The sequence below is a fragment of the Rhea americana genome, unplaced genomic scaffold, assembly GCF_003343005.1.
Source record: "Rhea americana isolate MKP2758 unplaced genomic scaffold, rheAme1 scaffold_4, whole genome shotgun sequence".
In the NCBI taxonomy this organism is placed as follows: Eukaryota; Metazoa; Chordata; class Aves; order Rheiformes; family Rheidae; genus Rhea; species Rhea americana.
In genome coordinates, this window is record NW_028186534.1 from 4,294,614 (window position 1) to 4,309,724 (window position 15,111).

At 45.0% G+C, this 15,111-nt stretch overlaps 1 protein-coding gene across 7 annotated transcripts in view; it reads left to right on the forward strand.

The window, feature by feature from the left end:
* The window catches only part of EYA2 (EYA transcriptional coactivator and phosphatase 2), a 90,892-nt gene extending 76,286 nt beyond the window's left edge, over window positions 1–14,606 (forward strand). For 3 of the 7 annotated variants that reach the window (XM_085313996.1, XM_085313994.1, XM_085314000.1), the window contains exons 11-16: window positions 3,684–3,742; window positions 6,293–6,453; window positions 7,513–7,627; window positions 8,235–8,356; window positions 9,113–9,213; window positions 14,094–14,606. In XM_085313996.1, coding sequence (XP_085170122.1) covers window positions 3,684–3,742; window positions 6,293–6,453; window positions 7,513–7,627; window positions 8,235–8,356; window positions 9,113–9,213; window positions 14,094–14,237 — 702 coding nt within the window. In that variant the 3' untranslated portion in view covers window positions 14,238–14,606. Of the gene's footprint in view, window positions 1–3,683; window positions 3,743–6,292; window positions 6,454–7,512; window positions 7,628–8,234; window positions 8,357–9,112; window positions 9,214–12,127; window positions 12,479–13,148 lie in introns of those variants that run through there. The other 4 variants (XM_085313995.1, XM_085313997.1, XM_085313998.1 and 1 more) reach the window with 4 other exon arrangements.
* Window positions 14,607–15,111: the final 505 nt, after the last annotated feature.

The following is a 15,111-nucleotide window of genomic DNA, read 5'->3' on the forward strand; positions in this document are numbered from 1 at the left end:
ATGTTTCTCTAGCACAAATCTGTAGAGCCTCCAGCAGCTGGGCAGCACAGGGAACCCTCCCTGCTCTGCTGAGAGTGGAGCTGGCCCTGGTCCCAACAGACAGAGCCTGGGGGAAAGGTGTGATGGGGAGAATCTTGTTTTTAGCAATAAGAGAATGGCTTAACTGTGTAGGCTGCAGTTTTCCATGCTGTGGAAAGCAGGAGGCGCTGCCAGGGGTTGAAGTCCTGTTGAAGCATTCCCTGGAAGTGCCTGATGAGGATGAAGTGTTCATGCATTGATGCAGCAGGATTTGCACAGCCCTGTCGGTACTTGTGTGATGTTCTGGAGTCCAGTGAAGATGTGACATCTTAGCAAAGTCTCAGCTTTGAAGTCCAAGCGAGAAACCCCCACTGGAATATTCCTTTTTGTATCAAAGCCACGTGGGTCTTGCCTAATGCAGAAGTGAAGCTGTCAGGTAGTGGAGCAATCCACCAAATTAAATGTTTTGCCAAGACTAGAGAGAGCAGTAGAGTTTTCCTCTATGGCAGTGCAGAGGAAGCTTGTCTACGAAAATGGTAGGCAGCCTTTTGTGCTGTTGCTCTCAYGCTGAAAAATTAAGAAAAGCAAGATGGATGATTGTAATGGATGCAGACTGTCAGCTCAGCAAGTGGCTGGCAAGTTGACAGCAGGCATTTCCAGAGCTTGTCTCTTTAAAGCTGAAGGAAATGGGCACAGGAGCCAGGCTCTGTCCCCCTCTGCTCCTCCCTCCCCCCCATGCCTTGAACTTGCAGAACTCCCTTGGMGCTTCACAAAGCTCAGCTGTGTTTGCTGCACACATAGTGCCATCCTGTTGCCTGGGACCTGTTGATAGCCAGGGGTTCATGTGCTTTCAGGGTTTTCCTGGAGAAGATTCAGGCACTGGTTTCTRCCACTGCTGGATGCATTTCTCTACCGTGCTCCGGAGTAGGAGTCTTGAATATATGCAATAAGGGAAATCAGCAGTAAGCAAACCTACTTCAAGCCATCCTCTTGTGGAGTTGCAGCCCAGCACAGAGGCACATTTCATGTGCGACTCGCTCCAACCCTCAGGCTAGCGACAGTGCTGTGCTCAGGGCTGCTGCTGAACAAGGCGTCCCAAACCCAGAGATTTTTCAGCCAATTTTGGTCTCTAGTGGCACAAAAAGGGATTCTCTGCAGGTGAGTTAACTCTAAAATTGAACAACTGAGAAGCTGGACTGCTTTTCTAGCTGATTTGAGGTTGGGGTGGGGGTTAGGTTAGGGTTTTTTGTCCCCCTCATCCCTGTGCTCGCTGAAGCACAGCTTAGTAGTCTGGCTGCCCAGTAACACAAAATAGAGGCACCAAACCTTGCCACAGGCCAGCCGTCATGTAGCACTGCATGCCTGTAGCACAGGGCCTGCAGGCACAAAAGCTTTGCCCCATTCTGGAGGTTTTTATCCACACAGCCCAGGCAAGCAAGGACCTCCTGCATTTGCCAAATCACGCATTCAAATCGTATGTGTGTTTTTGCCCTGTTAATTCACCCGCTTGTGTAGCACTTAGGTGCCCGTCCAGCACATCATCTGTGCTTGCTCTTGCAACAATTCCAGCAGATTAAGTTGCTGCAGTCTGCTACAGGGTGTTTGCTGCAAAGGGCTCTGATCATGCTGCCGAACATGAGCAAATACTCGCTGGAAAAGCAGGTATTCGCACACTCACTTCCCTGTTGTGGGGGAGGCGTGTGAGTCTGGCTGCCCGCAGGGGCAGGTCATGTGTCGAGACTGGCCTGGCAACGTCGCCGCACTGCGAGCAGCTCGGGTCCACCGGCTGGGAGGGTTGGCCGAGGTCTTACCCCCTCGGCTTGGCTGCAGGCTGTATGTGCCGCGCGTCGCATAGCTCTGGGGTCCTGGGGGATCATTTTAAAAAGCCAGCAGATGTGGAGACGGGGCTGTGGCCCGTGGCTGACTTTCGTTCCGACAAGCTGGCCCTTCGCTTCGGCAGCCCAGGTGTCCTGCCCTGATTCCCCACTCACTGAGATTACAAGGAAATTCTGCAAGAATGAAAAATTAGTCTCGTAACCTAGTAGTAAAACACGGTCCACATTCTTCCTTTAAGCAGCTTCTCTGTGTTTCACCCAGTAACATGATAGGCTCAGCCGCCGGACTATGAGGTAGCGTCTCACCAAATGTCATGGTATTTTATTAAGTCAGAAATGTGATAGCTACTGTTGTCACACTTCAGTGTACAGAACAATTCATTCACAAATGAGAAAAGCAGATCCCTCCGCAAATACCTTTCCTGTGGCTTAATGCTCTGCACCGCGCAACTGCAAGGGAGTGGGCTGCATCGGCATGGTCCCAGCATGGCTCTCAACAGCAGAGAGGGGTAAAAATGGTATGTGGGAGAGAGAGGTGCCCACAGAGAGCTGCTGTGCTGCCACTTGGCTCCACTCATGCAGGATATATTTTCCAGTGATGCACTGATAAGAGGACCAAGGTAAAATTAAGTGTCTTTTTTGAGAATTGTTTAAAATAAATGCTGCAGCAAATATCATGTTTATGGACAGAACTAGATCACAGTTATCTGTGACATTGTGCCTTGGATGCCAAGCTTGTTTTTTTTTGTTTTTTAGGTTTTTTCTTGAAAGGGCCTAATTTAAAGTAATTCATAAAACTCCTCATTGTGTAAAGCGGGTAATACAAACAGTAGTTTACAGGGCGTTGAAAGTGGTGAAGGCAGTGGGTGTTGGTTTGCCGCAGTTGTTCCAACTTAAGAGGTCTGCTGCACCTAGCATGCTTTTATTTTCCTCAAAAATCAACCAAAACAAAGGATAGTGTTCATCAACTTGAAGGCTTTCTGTTATGTCCTTACCTGCAAGGGTTATGGAGGAGGGAGATTGAGGTGCTGGGGGAAGCTTCCTGATCTTTCCCTTTTTACTCATAATGTCAAGTCAAGGAAAGAAACCATGGAAATAACATCTCAAGTTTTTGAGGTAAGGCCTCCACCATGCGAACAATGAAGAATTTTGGATGATAAGATCTCAGGTGCATACCTCATGTGGGCTTAGCTCCGAGGAGATATTCAGTTTAAATTTCCTGTGCATGTATTTCCTCATTGCTGCCACACATGGTGTCTTAGCTCTGCCTGTGGAGTGGGGCTATGAAAGATGCCTTCGTGAGTGCTTTGGCACATCGAAGGGTGCTGAGCACCTCATAAGCGCTGGAAAACACCAGCAGGATAGGCATCTCTGGAAATTGCTGTTGAACAGATCTCCCCTTGAAATTATGTGGGCACACACCTCCTGTCCAACGTACTCTTCTCCTAGAGGGAGAGGCTGGCAGATCCATGCCTTATCATGCATGCAAATAAAAAACCCCACAGTTTTCCTAGCTAAAATGCAAGCATCTCTCTCACTTCAGTCTGTGTAGGAAGTAGTTTCACTTACTGTGTTGCTCAAGAGCCGTTGTGTCCTTAGATAACCATTGGTCACACACACTGTTTCTGTTCATGTTTTGTGCAAGCTCTGTGTGATACTTGTTCATAACAATTAAGTGGCTGGACTATGCTAGGCAGTATTGGCAACGTGTAAGGCTTTCTCTTCTCAATAATACCCTTAAAGTCATTTTTCATTACATGAAACATGTTCTTGCAGATTTTTGTTCAAAGCATTTACTTCTTAATGTACTTTTTTTCATACACTTCTCAGGACTGTGACCAGATCCACATAGATGATGTGTCATCAGACGATAACGGTCAAGATCTAAGGTACGGGATCTCCAGCCCGGAAGTGGCAGGTCAGGTAGTCCCCAGCTGTTTGAGAATAGCAGGGGGTTCACCAGTGATGGAAAATAATGTTCTCGGCCACGTGCCCTCTCCCCTTCCTGGCTCCATACTGTCTGCAATGTTTAAGCAACCAGGAGCACAAAGTCCTCTTATGCACTTTCATATGCTGGTGCCTACTGTCAAGCCCTGACCATTCTGGGCTTTGAACCATCTTGGGAAATATGTTTAAAATTAGGTTGAACTAAAGTCTGACTGCATCAGTTCCTGGTATGCTTTGGCCTGCCAGTTGGCACAGGTGTGGTCAGACCATTTCCAACTGTGCCGGAGCCTCAGAGGCATGTCATGTTCGTACCCCGTGGTAAGGGTATGGGAAGGTATGGGAAAGCAGAAAATAAACAATATAAGCACAAAGCTAAAATAAAAGCACAATCTAATATGAACATCATAGTCTATTTTCAAGCAAATTTTGCAAAAAGAATCAGGTGCATTCCCACACCAGAGTGAAATGTTTATCCCTGTCCAATCTGTAATGAATGGGTGTAGTAGTAAGGGTCGGGGACCTTGCCAAGCTGGGTTGCTGTTAGTGGTAGGAACTTGTCCTTTCCCAAAAATATTTCCTGCAACATCGTGGTCGCTGGTGCAGGAATGAGACGTGCAGAGCTTATATGGAGCTTTATGATTTGTGCTTTTATAGATGGTTGTATAAATGGTATAAAAATTGGTTATATAAATTGGTACAGGAGACGCACAGAAATCGTAAGTGTTTTAGGGAAAAGACTTTTCCTCCTGCAGAGAGCGTCACTGGGGTGCGAGCGTGACAAGTGCTGGTCTGTGCTGTGCGATGCGCTGAGCCCGCCTGTCTTGTGTGCACTTCTGCTGGCTCCAGCGGCCTGCGAGAGGCCGAGTCTGGGTATCTGCTCAGCCATTGATTAAAACAATAATTCCAGTTTTCCGTCAAATAAATCACTGCACTTGCCCATGCTGAGTGAGAGAAAAAAGCCGTTATCTGACAGCAGCTCTTAGATCCTGTGACAAACCCTGACCTAAATGGTTGCAGTAATTTCAAAAGTGCTTCTTAGCTGCTTACGGCTTGTCTGTGCGGGAAATGAAGTATGCTAAGTATGTTAAACTCTTACTTGAATTCTCTAATACGGAAATAAAGTGGCCTCGGGGCTTTCTGGAAGGCGAAATTACTGTGCAGTAAATGAGGATGGGAGCGTACGGGCACCGGCTGCTCGTGCGGTCACAGGCAGCGCGCGGCCGCGCCGCGGGTCCGTGGGCGCACGGAGCTGCGCGGGGAAGGGCCGGCGGCAGCGCCCAGCCCCTCCGCCCCGGCCCTCGCTCCGGCTCCAGCGCTTGCGGTGTCCGAGAGAGACTCACCGAGTTTGCGCGAATGCTCAGCCCAGCGCAGGGTCGGTGGCCTGGAGCCACCTGTGCCTGGAGCCGGTGCTGAGGAGATGCTTGTGCTGGCATGGAGAAAGGGCCAGCTGGGAGGAATGCCAGGAGAAGGCGGCATTGATTCCTTTGGAAAAAAGTGCTAGTCCTGGGGTTTGTGCAGCTGCCAGTTGCCCCCACCCATAGGGGTAATTACGGGGGAGTGCTTTGAGCTGTCAGCTCAGGTTTGTACAGTCCCATGCGGCAGGCAGTCAAGACTTCCCTAGCTCATTCCTTTTCTTTTCTCCCTTTTTTTTTCTTTCCTTGCTCTAATATATTCAGAGCTTATTTAACAACATAGCCACGTGGTCAGAAAGGTAACACCAGAATTTTCTCCTTTAGGATTTGAGTATCTCTGCAGGTACCTTAGCAGCCCGGACGAGAGGCAGGTGAGGTGTTTCCGTGACCTGAGGGCAGTCAGGATTTTGTGTTTTGTAGTCCAGAGAACCTCAGAGCTATCAGAGAGCGCTCAATGCTATGCATCGTATTTATGTTAAAATCGTTTTTTTAAACTGTGGTAGTAACTGTGCTGGTTGTCTTTGGTTTCAGAGAGGACACTAAGAACTATAGAGAACCACAGTTCTGGCAATCCAGTTGACTTCTTAGCTATGGCAATAAATTATTCAAGTTTAAGAAAATAATAGGCCAGCATATTCCTTTCTGATCCTTTGGCTGTTCTAGTAGCAAACAAGAAATTATGCACTAGAGAGTTTACATTAGGTAAAATATTCTCCTAGGCCATTTCCCCATGTGCTTCCTTCAGCAGTCTGCCCAGAATGAAAACAAGGAGGGTCCTTCACGGGTGTGGGTATTTACGCAGATTTGGGGCTGAACTGATGAGGAGTCCACTCTCACAGTGACTTCTGTAAAATAAACCCAGCACTTTCTCGCACGTGCAGATGTACGTATGACACTGTGAATGTTAGCAGCAGATGCCCAAGAGGCAACAGAGGTGAACTCTGCTTCTGTGCAGCGTTCCTGTGTGCATCTCTGCTGCCGATTGTCGCCACATTTCTTTCCGACTGCTGCCGCTCCCTGCTGGAGCCGCGTCGCCTGTAATTGCCCTGACCTCGTCCCCTTGCCTCCTGCCTCTCGCAGCACGTACAACTTCTCAGCAGACGGCTTTCACAGTTCAGCGGCCAGCGCGAACCTGTGCCTGGGCTCCGGCGTTCACGGGGGAGTCGACTGGATGAGGAAATTAGCATTCCGCTACCGTCGGGTGAAGGAGATGTACAACACCTACAAAAACAACGTAGGCGGTAAGTGTGCTCTGCCGGGCACCCAGCGGGCCTTTTATCTTCCAAAATCCCCCTGACCCCGTCCTGCTAGGGACACGCTCCAGAGGAGGCGCGGGGAGCAGCCGAATCAGAACATTTCACACCAGGCTGAGCAAGTATTTCAGCCATTAGCCTTAAATAAGCGTTCCGTATGGGCTTTGCAGGAGGTAAGCTAAACTACCCAGTACAGGGGTTGTAGAAGGACCAAAGTCTGAGCGTGAGGCTTTATTTTAGAATCTCTTTGCAGGGAAGCAACCTTTCCCTGTTTTCCACAATGCTTAGTAAACACGCAGACAGTCCAGAACTAGATACTGTGCTTTCTCCACAGAAGCGCTCATGGCTTATCTCTCTCTGTAGGTGTTCYTGTGGCATAACTGCCTGTTTTTAACTTCCCCAAAGCAGTATCACCAGGTAACAGGATGTCCTAGGTTACTTTTTTCCAGCTAGTTGCAGCTAGTTCTTCATAAGTTCTTTGCTGGGTTTGGAACGTTATTGCCAGGTCTGTGACTAGATAGGCAAAGAAGTAAAAGCAAGAATACCTCTGCAGCCTTTTTTTAGGAGGAATAGCCTCTCTGCACAACTGGAAACAGTGCACAGCATAACAGTAGAAGCAGTTCCTTCCCAGCTCCCTATGTCCCTCACCTCAGGCCACAAACCTCTCCACACTGCTCATTAGCCGCTCATTAGTCCTCTGGCTCGTTTCACCATGAGTTCAGCGGGCATCCCAAGAAAGGTCTTTTAACGTGGCCCTGCAGACTGCTGATAGCTGTTACCATTCCCGCAGGGTGGAAGGAAACCGAGCAGGAGAAAGTCTTGGGCGGTACTGTAAGAGGGTGCTGTGGTGGGCACTTCCCACTGGGCAGGGCAGAGCCCCCCCACCCCGAGGCAGAGGGAAGCAGCTCCCACCCCAGGAACGGGAGAAGGGCAGTGGGAATGGCTGGGCATGCTGAACACAGCCGGGGGAGAGCAGGAGGCCACTGGCATACGAAGCCATGCAACTCCCTTTCTCGGCGGCTACAAAAGATGCTTCCCTGCTTGCAGGTTTAATAGGTGCTCCCAAGAGGGAAACCTGGCTGCAGTTGAGAGCAGAACTTGAAGCGCTGACTGATCTGTGGCTCACACACGCTCTGAAGGCTCTGAATTTGATACATTCCCGGTAAGAACAGCTTAAAGAATTGCCTACAGGCTTGATCTAGGATCTCTTTTGCTTCCCTTCTTTCCCCCATCTAAACAAATTGAGACACATTTATGGGACTTTGCTGGTGTAACCTGTGGGAGGCCTGTCTGCACGTGTTTGCCAGACTTGTATTATCACGGGTTGGGGTGAGCAAAAGAAAAAGCAGCCCTTTTTCCTGCCTGTCTTTGGCTACATCATTTGTGACACACCTGTCACATGGGCAGATTTACAGGAGACTAGGAAAGCAAGAAAAGGGCCCTTCCATGCCTGAACACGTTCATTCAAAGAACACAGCATGGACATTACTACGTGGTGTTTAAATTCCCACAGAATAGAGCCTGGCGTGCATGCAGTAAGGCTGCATCGCTGCTCTTTTGTTTCATGGGTTTGTTTTCTTTTTTTTCCATTCCACTAACGTTAAAGAGACGTGGCCAGTACTCAAGATGTCTGCCCTGAGCTGCAAAATCTGCAATGGCTTGGGAACTTCCTTCCAGTTGCAGGAGACATTTGCTTCCTGCCATCTTTCAGCTCAGAGTAGAAGAAAGAAACAGCAATTGCCACTGTTACAAACATTTTTGTTTTCTAGGTCTAACTGTGTGAACGTGTTGGTCACCACGACTCAGCTTATACCAGCTCTTGCTAAAGTGCTTCTCTATGGACTGGGCACTGTCTTTCCTATTGAAAACATTTACAGTGCAACAAAAACAGGTAAGAGCAAAGTAAGTAAGGCCCCAGCCAATGATTAATTGAAGTTTTGTCCCTGAATCGGGCATGTCTGTCCAAATGATTACATTATTTTTGGCACTGTTTACACATCCGTAATTCACAGCCTGACTGCTCATGCTTAAGCTAGTACAGATAGAGATTGAAGAAAATCTAAGTCTTCCTGAATGTCTCCATGGGGAAGAGAGCCTGAAAGACAGACATCTTTTGGAGCGCCTCAGGCATATGGGATGTCCTATTGCACCTAGCTAGGAGGAAGACAGCCTGGTTCAACCTGTTACAGAAACACAGTTGGGATCCGTGTTACTAAGGGAAAGGGGTGGACTGAGCTGAATGAGCTTTATGAAGAATTGTGTGAGTGCTAAATACTGGCAGGATTGGATACAACTGGAATGAACAGAAAAGGACTCTCAAAACTGAATGCCACGACTGTCGCATCATTCTACCAACTGTGGGTGTAAGCAAAGCGTCAGATGTCGCATAGCTTATGGAAAACTTCCAGCAGCACTTGGAAGTCCTCAACTGATAAAGGAAGTGCTGGTGGCTCTCATGAGATGCAGAGACTCCATCTCAGCTGGAGGTTCAGTTAGGTACTAATTTCAACAGAAAATGACAAATATAGAGGCAATTCAGGAGTTTAATAGTTAGAGTTTATTTTAGGTCCCAGCTGCAGTTGCAGTAGCTGAGTGCCAGCCCAACCTGTACCCAGGTAACAAATGTGTCTTCTCTTCTGTTGCTCAGGGAAAGAGAGCTGTTTTGAAAGAATAATGCAAAGGTTTGGAAGAAAAGCCGTGTATATTGTAATAGGAGATGGTGTTGAAGAGGAACAGGGAGCAAAAAAGGTACAGTTTGTGGATGCCATCCTGGAGTCTTCCAAGTTTTCATTTCGGTGGCCCTTTCTTTATTTAAGCTTTTAATGAAACACCTTCCCTTTGAAGCAGTTTACAGTTGGTCTCATTTCATCATATGCAAAATAACAACCTTGTGAGAAATTTCTTACTGTAAATCTCCGCACCTTGGCAGCTAGTGCAATTTTTCAGGTAGTCCCTCTACTGCCACGTGTTCCAGGACTCATTCTTGCTTAATAAAGATGACTTTGAACATATGAAAAGGAAAACTCCATGTGTGTGATCTCAGACCAGCAAGCAGGGTCAACTTCTGGTCTATACACATTATTTCTATAAATTCCAAACTCTTTTTTTTGAGTGATATATATATATATGTATGTGTGTATATATATGCACACACACATGTATACATATACACACACACACACATATATACACACACACATATATGACTCAGTATGGACATAGGGCTAAAAGTTATTTGAGTAAATATCAAAGGGACATTATAATACTGAGTTGCTGCCTTTATTAATGATTTGTGGGCCAATGTGATTAATTTCACAACCAAAATGAAAAAGGAAGGTGCATTGAATGCGAAGTAGAAGGCTCTGAAAGCATTATGGTCAGGAATAACAAACCAAAAGTTTTAGTAACGCTTCCTGCTCTCTAAACAGATGTGTCCCACTGACATTGGTAGGCTTAGAAATAATTAAATGGAYTTATTTGCGCATCCCATTGAGGTTATTAGTATCCACAGTCCACTCATTGGGAAACTTGAACCATATTTTTAGGGATCAGCTGAAGCTTCTTTTTTGGGGATAGACTGTAAGAGGAAAGAAGCTGCAACAGCAGAGCTTGGAGGAGRTAAGAGCAAAATTTGAGACCAAAGGCTTTCTGGTTACAGTGATTTAGTGGGAAAAGAGATTTTAGAGATGCATTAGGGAATRCTGTCAGACATATACCAGGGATATCAGTGTATCAAGGAAACTCAAGAGTAGTAGAAAAATATGGAGAGGAAAGACCAAAGACTGGAAAGAAGGGAGTCATATACATCAACTGAGTTGTAAGATGTGAGAACTGAACTGCCAGAGCTTTCAGTTCCTAATCTTTAGAATACAGACTACCTGGAATCTGCATTTACTTGACTTTACTGAGATGGGAATACAATTTGTTTGTGGAAAGCATCATTTGCAGGATAGGATGACTTTGTGCATCCTGGGTTTTGTGCTCCTGGTGTGACTGCAGAACTGAGCTGCATTTGCTCAGTATGCAATGAGTATTGCACTTAAAGTGAGATTCTCATATCAACTCTGCACAAACCTCATCTCCAACAAACCGATTAATTTTCTGATAGGCACCCAGATGTCTGTTGCAGATCAGGTGACGTATGATAATTTTACCACAGCAACTTAACTGTGCATCTGAATTTTGTGCTGGAGGACCTGACATGCCATTCTGAATGAGGATCCTGCAAGCATTTGCCAAGCAAGGTAGTCCCACTGGGTGCACAAGCCCAGGGAGAAAGGGATCCCAGCAGGCAAGGTGATAAGCACCTGTTCTGTCCCCAGAATTGTATCCCAAGTCATCTTTAAAGCAGCAGAAACCCTTTTTTATATATTTATTTCCTCTTGTCAACAGTGACAATAAAACTCCTTTTTGAGAATTAGCCAGATCTGTAGATGGTTCTGTAGTTCATGAAGGGTTAAGAAGTCCTTAGAGAAGAAGCCAAAAATGCCTGACTGGGAATGAAGTGATAATAGCCTGCTGCTTTTGACAGCCCAGTGCCATACTTCAAAGGTAGTGGGTCAGTGAACATGACTGCATCAAAGGCTGCCAGGCTCTCTGGCAGTATGAAGAAGTGGGAAGGTTCAATAATCTTCTATAGGCAGGATTTCAGGAGCTCTCTTGCTTGTGTCTCCTGGCCTAAGCAGCTCTCCCATTAATGGAGCACATTCTTTGCTGGGCTGTCGCCTCATTTGATTGATGACAATCATTAGTCAAGGCTGCTACACACCTGAGCTTTATACACACACACAGAAAAAAAGGCAAAGAGCCTTTCACTGTTTTGCTGACAGCACTGATAGTATCTCCATTTTAGTGGGTCATTTTTCTTCACCTGTCTGATGAGTGATAAATCGGTAAAAGCTGAACAACAGGAGTGGCTGGGAGGCGAAGTTTTCTCCTCTTTAAAGAAAGAAAAATAGATAATTTAATGGGAGGAATTTAATAACCGCCAGGGAAGGAGGAGGGAGAAGGAAGTAACTTTTCCCCTCTAAAATGAAATTACGGAGCAATGGATTCCAGTCACTTCAGATGTCTGTATTTGTTTGCTAGCTCTACACACACTGATAAATAGCTTCAAGGAATATTTGTTTACTGATAGGCAGCATACCAGAGGGACATTTGAATTGTATTTAAACATTAGAGGAGTGTAAACAGACAAACAGCCACTCTGTAAAACAAACATCTGGAACCATCTGGAGTTTTCTACACAGGTAGGTACACTTGGAAAAGAATCTTCCTTCATCAGAATCATCTATCTAGGAAATACATATTTATTGTCTAAAGCTTTATCCAGGCTGTTTATCTGAGGCAGTATGTTTATAGTTGAATTATTTAGTGATTAAAAAAGAAAAATATTAAATTATTCCCACAATAGAAGGCAAGTAACATGTGCTGATTAACTGCATACATATCACTGACCATACCGATACCACTTTTTTGGGAGGAGGCTAAGAAAAATCAAAGTCCCAAATGTTGTTACAAATTCTACATGCAGATCAGAGCTGTTGTTAGAGTCCTGGTAATACTGTACTAGATTACTGTTTCTATCTCAAATTCCCTGTGTGACTGAACCTTAGTCATTTCGTAGCACTCACAAAAAGCTGATACTTCCTCCTCTTTTCAGATGCAAGCCTTGTTTTCCAAGAGCATATACACAATTTTCCTGAACAGAAGCAAGATACTATAAAGAAGATGTAGGGCACAGATAGTTGACCTTTCCAAATTTAATCCAGACACCAGAGACATTTCAAGAGGAACTGACTGATTAGAACTTGGACATTTGCATATATGACTCCAGGTTTGACATAGTAAATCTGATTTGAAAAACAGGTAGGCTGGGGAAGTACATAAGGGTCTTTTTTAAAAGTGGGAATTACGAGACTTTCTTGAAGAGAGGTTATCATATAAACCTACTGCACCTTTCTTTCTGTGAGGCAGCAGTATAGTACATTTAATGAACGGTTGCTCTGAGCAACGATACCAGTTTCTACATTTCCAGAAAATGCAGTATGAACTACTGTTCCATTTAACTTGGRAATTAATTCTTAGAAAGCATTTTGTATGATATAGCTTTTGCTTACATTTCAGTTTTTATTTTGTAATTCTTATATATACGCTCTTTACTTGTCTGTGAAGCATTAAACATCTTTCATTAGTAGTAAATAGGCCAGCATTGGAGTATATGTTATAGGGAAGGGTTATGACACTTTCTGGAGTCTTTGAAGAGTCTTATATAGCTTATTACTGTAGACAAAACATCACTAAGTGGCATGGAAATTGTTTCTAGCAGYGCTGTAATTCTAGAAACATTCCTAATTAATCCAGGAAAAAAAAAAAAGGGGTAAAGCTTAGTAGATAGTACAGTCAAAAACTAGGTCCGCATCCAACATTTCTGAAGCAGGGTGCTCCCAAACTATGGAGGATCTGTTTTCCTCTCTGCATGGGAGAAACTTAGCAGACAGAAACTTCTCCTTCCCTCCCTTCCTCTCTAAAACGAGCCTCTTTGGCCGTAGTGGTGTGACAACTCAGTGGCCCAAGTACAAAGCTCTGTTCCTGAGGGTGCAAACTAGGAAAGTTATTTTGCTCTCAGTATAAAAATAAAAACAAACCGAAAAAAAAACACCCCTCTTTTGGTTTCACTCTAGCACAACATGCCATTCTGGAGAATCTCTTGTCATGCTGACCTGGAAGCTCTTCGGCACGCCTTGGAACTTGAATATTTGTAGCAGACCCAAACATCTTAGCACTGTGAGGGCTTCACTCGAAACTATTACATCGGTTCCACCTATTCCTCAGCATTCTTATTAAAAAAAAAAAAAAAAATCCCACAGCAACTGCAGCTTTTCTTTTTTTGAAGGAGAACTGTTTCAGTGGAAGCCTTTAAGAACTTGCAGCCAAAGAACATTGTATCAAGTCTTTCTTCCTTTGAACAGAGGAAAAGTCTTCAGATAACCCACTGGGGATCCTGCAGGTCTATGGTTAAGCTGGACGCATAGAGCTGTAAATGCCTTTTCAGCATCAATGACAAACACAAAAGACTAGGAATTTGGGGGTCTGCCTGTCAGTTTTCCTTGAAGGGGGAAGAGGACATAGTAAGGAATCTGAGCATGCTCTGTGCACAATACATCACATCACATGGGACCTTCTGAAAATAAGAGTGAAACCATTTTTTTGTTGTTGTTTTTGTGGGGGTTTTTTGTATTTTTTAATTTATGAACTAATCTCATTACTCTGGTATTAAGCTCTGTACCTGTGTTTTTAATCTGGCTTTTTGGGGTGGGTGAGTGGGGAAAGTCCTGCCATTCTAAATTAATCGTTCAGTTCTCCTGGACAGACTCTGGAGWTAAATCATATTGTGTACATTAATAATGATGACACATGGGATTGTTGGTAAGAACTATAGCTGTGTTTTTAAATCTTATATAGATGGTATGTGGACTGTGCATGTGTCTACACGGTGCCTTATGCTGCCATCTTGGGTTTGGGGGTTGGGGTTGGGGAAAAATACCTTGTGATTAGTGAAAGGCATTAAATAAAAAAAAGTGTTTACATTTTGGGGGACTAGATTACCTGCCTTCTCTTCTCTCCAGCCACTCTTGGATCTAGTGATCTATGTAGAACACGTACTCCCCATTTCAAGCTGGGGTCGGACTGGAAGGACTCCAAGAGCCAGAGCCCTTCAGACATTAAACACAGTCTGTGACACACTGTTGCCTGTTGGTAGAGCAGAGTGAAGACAGTCGGCTGGCTGTGTCCACTGGGCAAGAACATGGACAGTCGGCAAATCCTACTCATCTTGCAAAGGAAGATACAGTGCAAGCAAATATTGCAACTGTGCATATTTATTTCTATGTAAATAAATGCATCTACCAATAAGATTCAGCTTTAGGATTTCTGCTGAGCTGGCCAGTTAATCCTTGCTGTGAAAACATTTTAACTCTCGGGGCTTGGATGAATCTCTAAGTAACTTTCAAAACTGTTCTTTCTCGCTTGCTATGGCACCCAAATAAATAACCTCAAAAGGATCAGGGCCCCATTGGAAAAGGCATTAGAGAGAGCTGTAGCAAGTAATGTAACCCCCTTGTCCATCATGTGTGAATCAGGGTGAAACAAGTAAAGAGTTGCACAAGTTGCTGGTGTTAACACAAGTGCTACACTGTTACCCAAGCCTGAGGGAATCTTCCCAGCGTCTAAAAACCATTTACCCCAGGAAACAGATTCATTGCTAGATTTGAGAGKTTTTTTTTTTTTTTTTTTTTTTTTCCAGCAGGGCTAAAGCAAAGAACCTGATTACAAATCATCTGATCTCAGCCTTTGGCTCAAAAAAGTAGCAGGCAGGCAGCAGCTGTAAAACATGTCAGCTATGGTTGTCTACAGCAGGCATGAACAAAACAGCCTTTAATTATTGCTTTGGAGGCATTTGCAAAGAGCGTCTCTCTGGGCTGAGCACAACACAAAAGAAAATCAAATGTGGTGTTTTTCTAGAATAGGTGTTGCTTGACTCATGGCCTTCTGAGAAACAAGCCTGGCAGAATCTGTCCCCTAAAGGTTTAGGGGAAAGCTGTGTGACTGCCACAAATAGAAAGTTTTACCACAGTCAAGGAAATC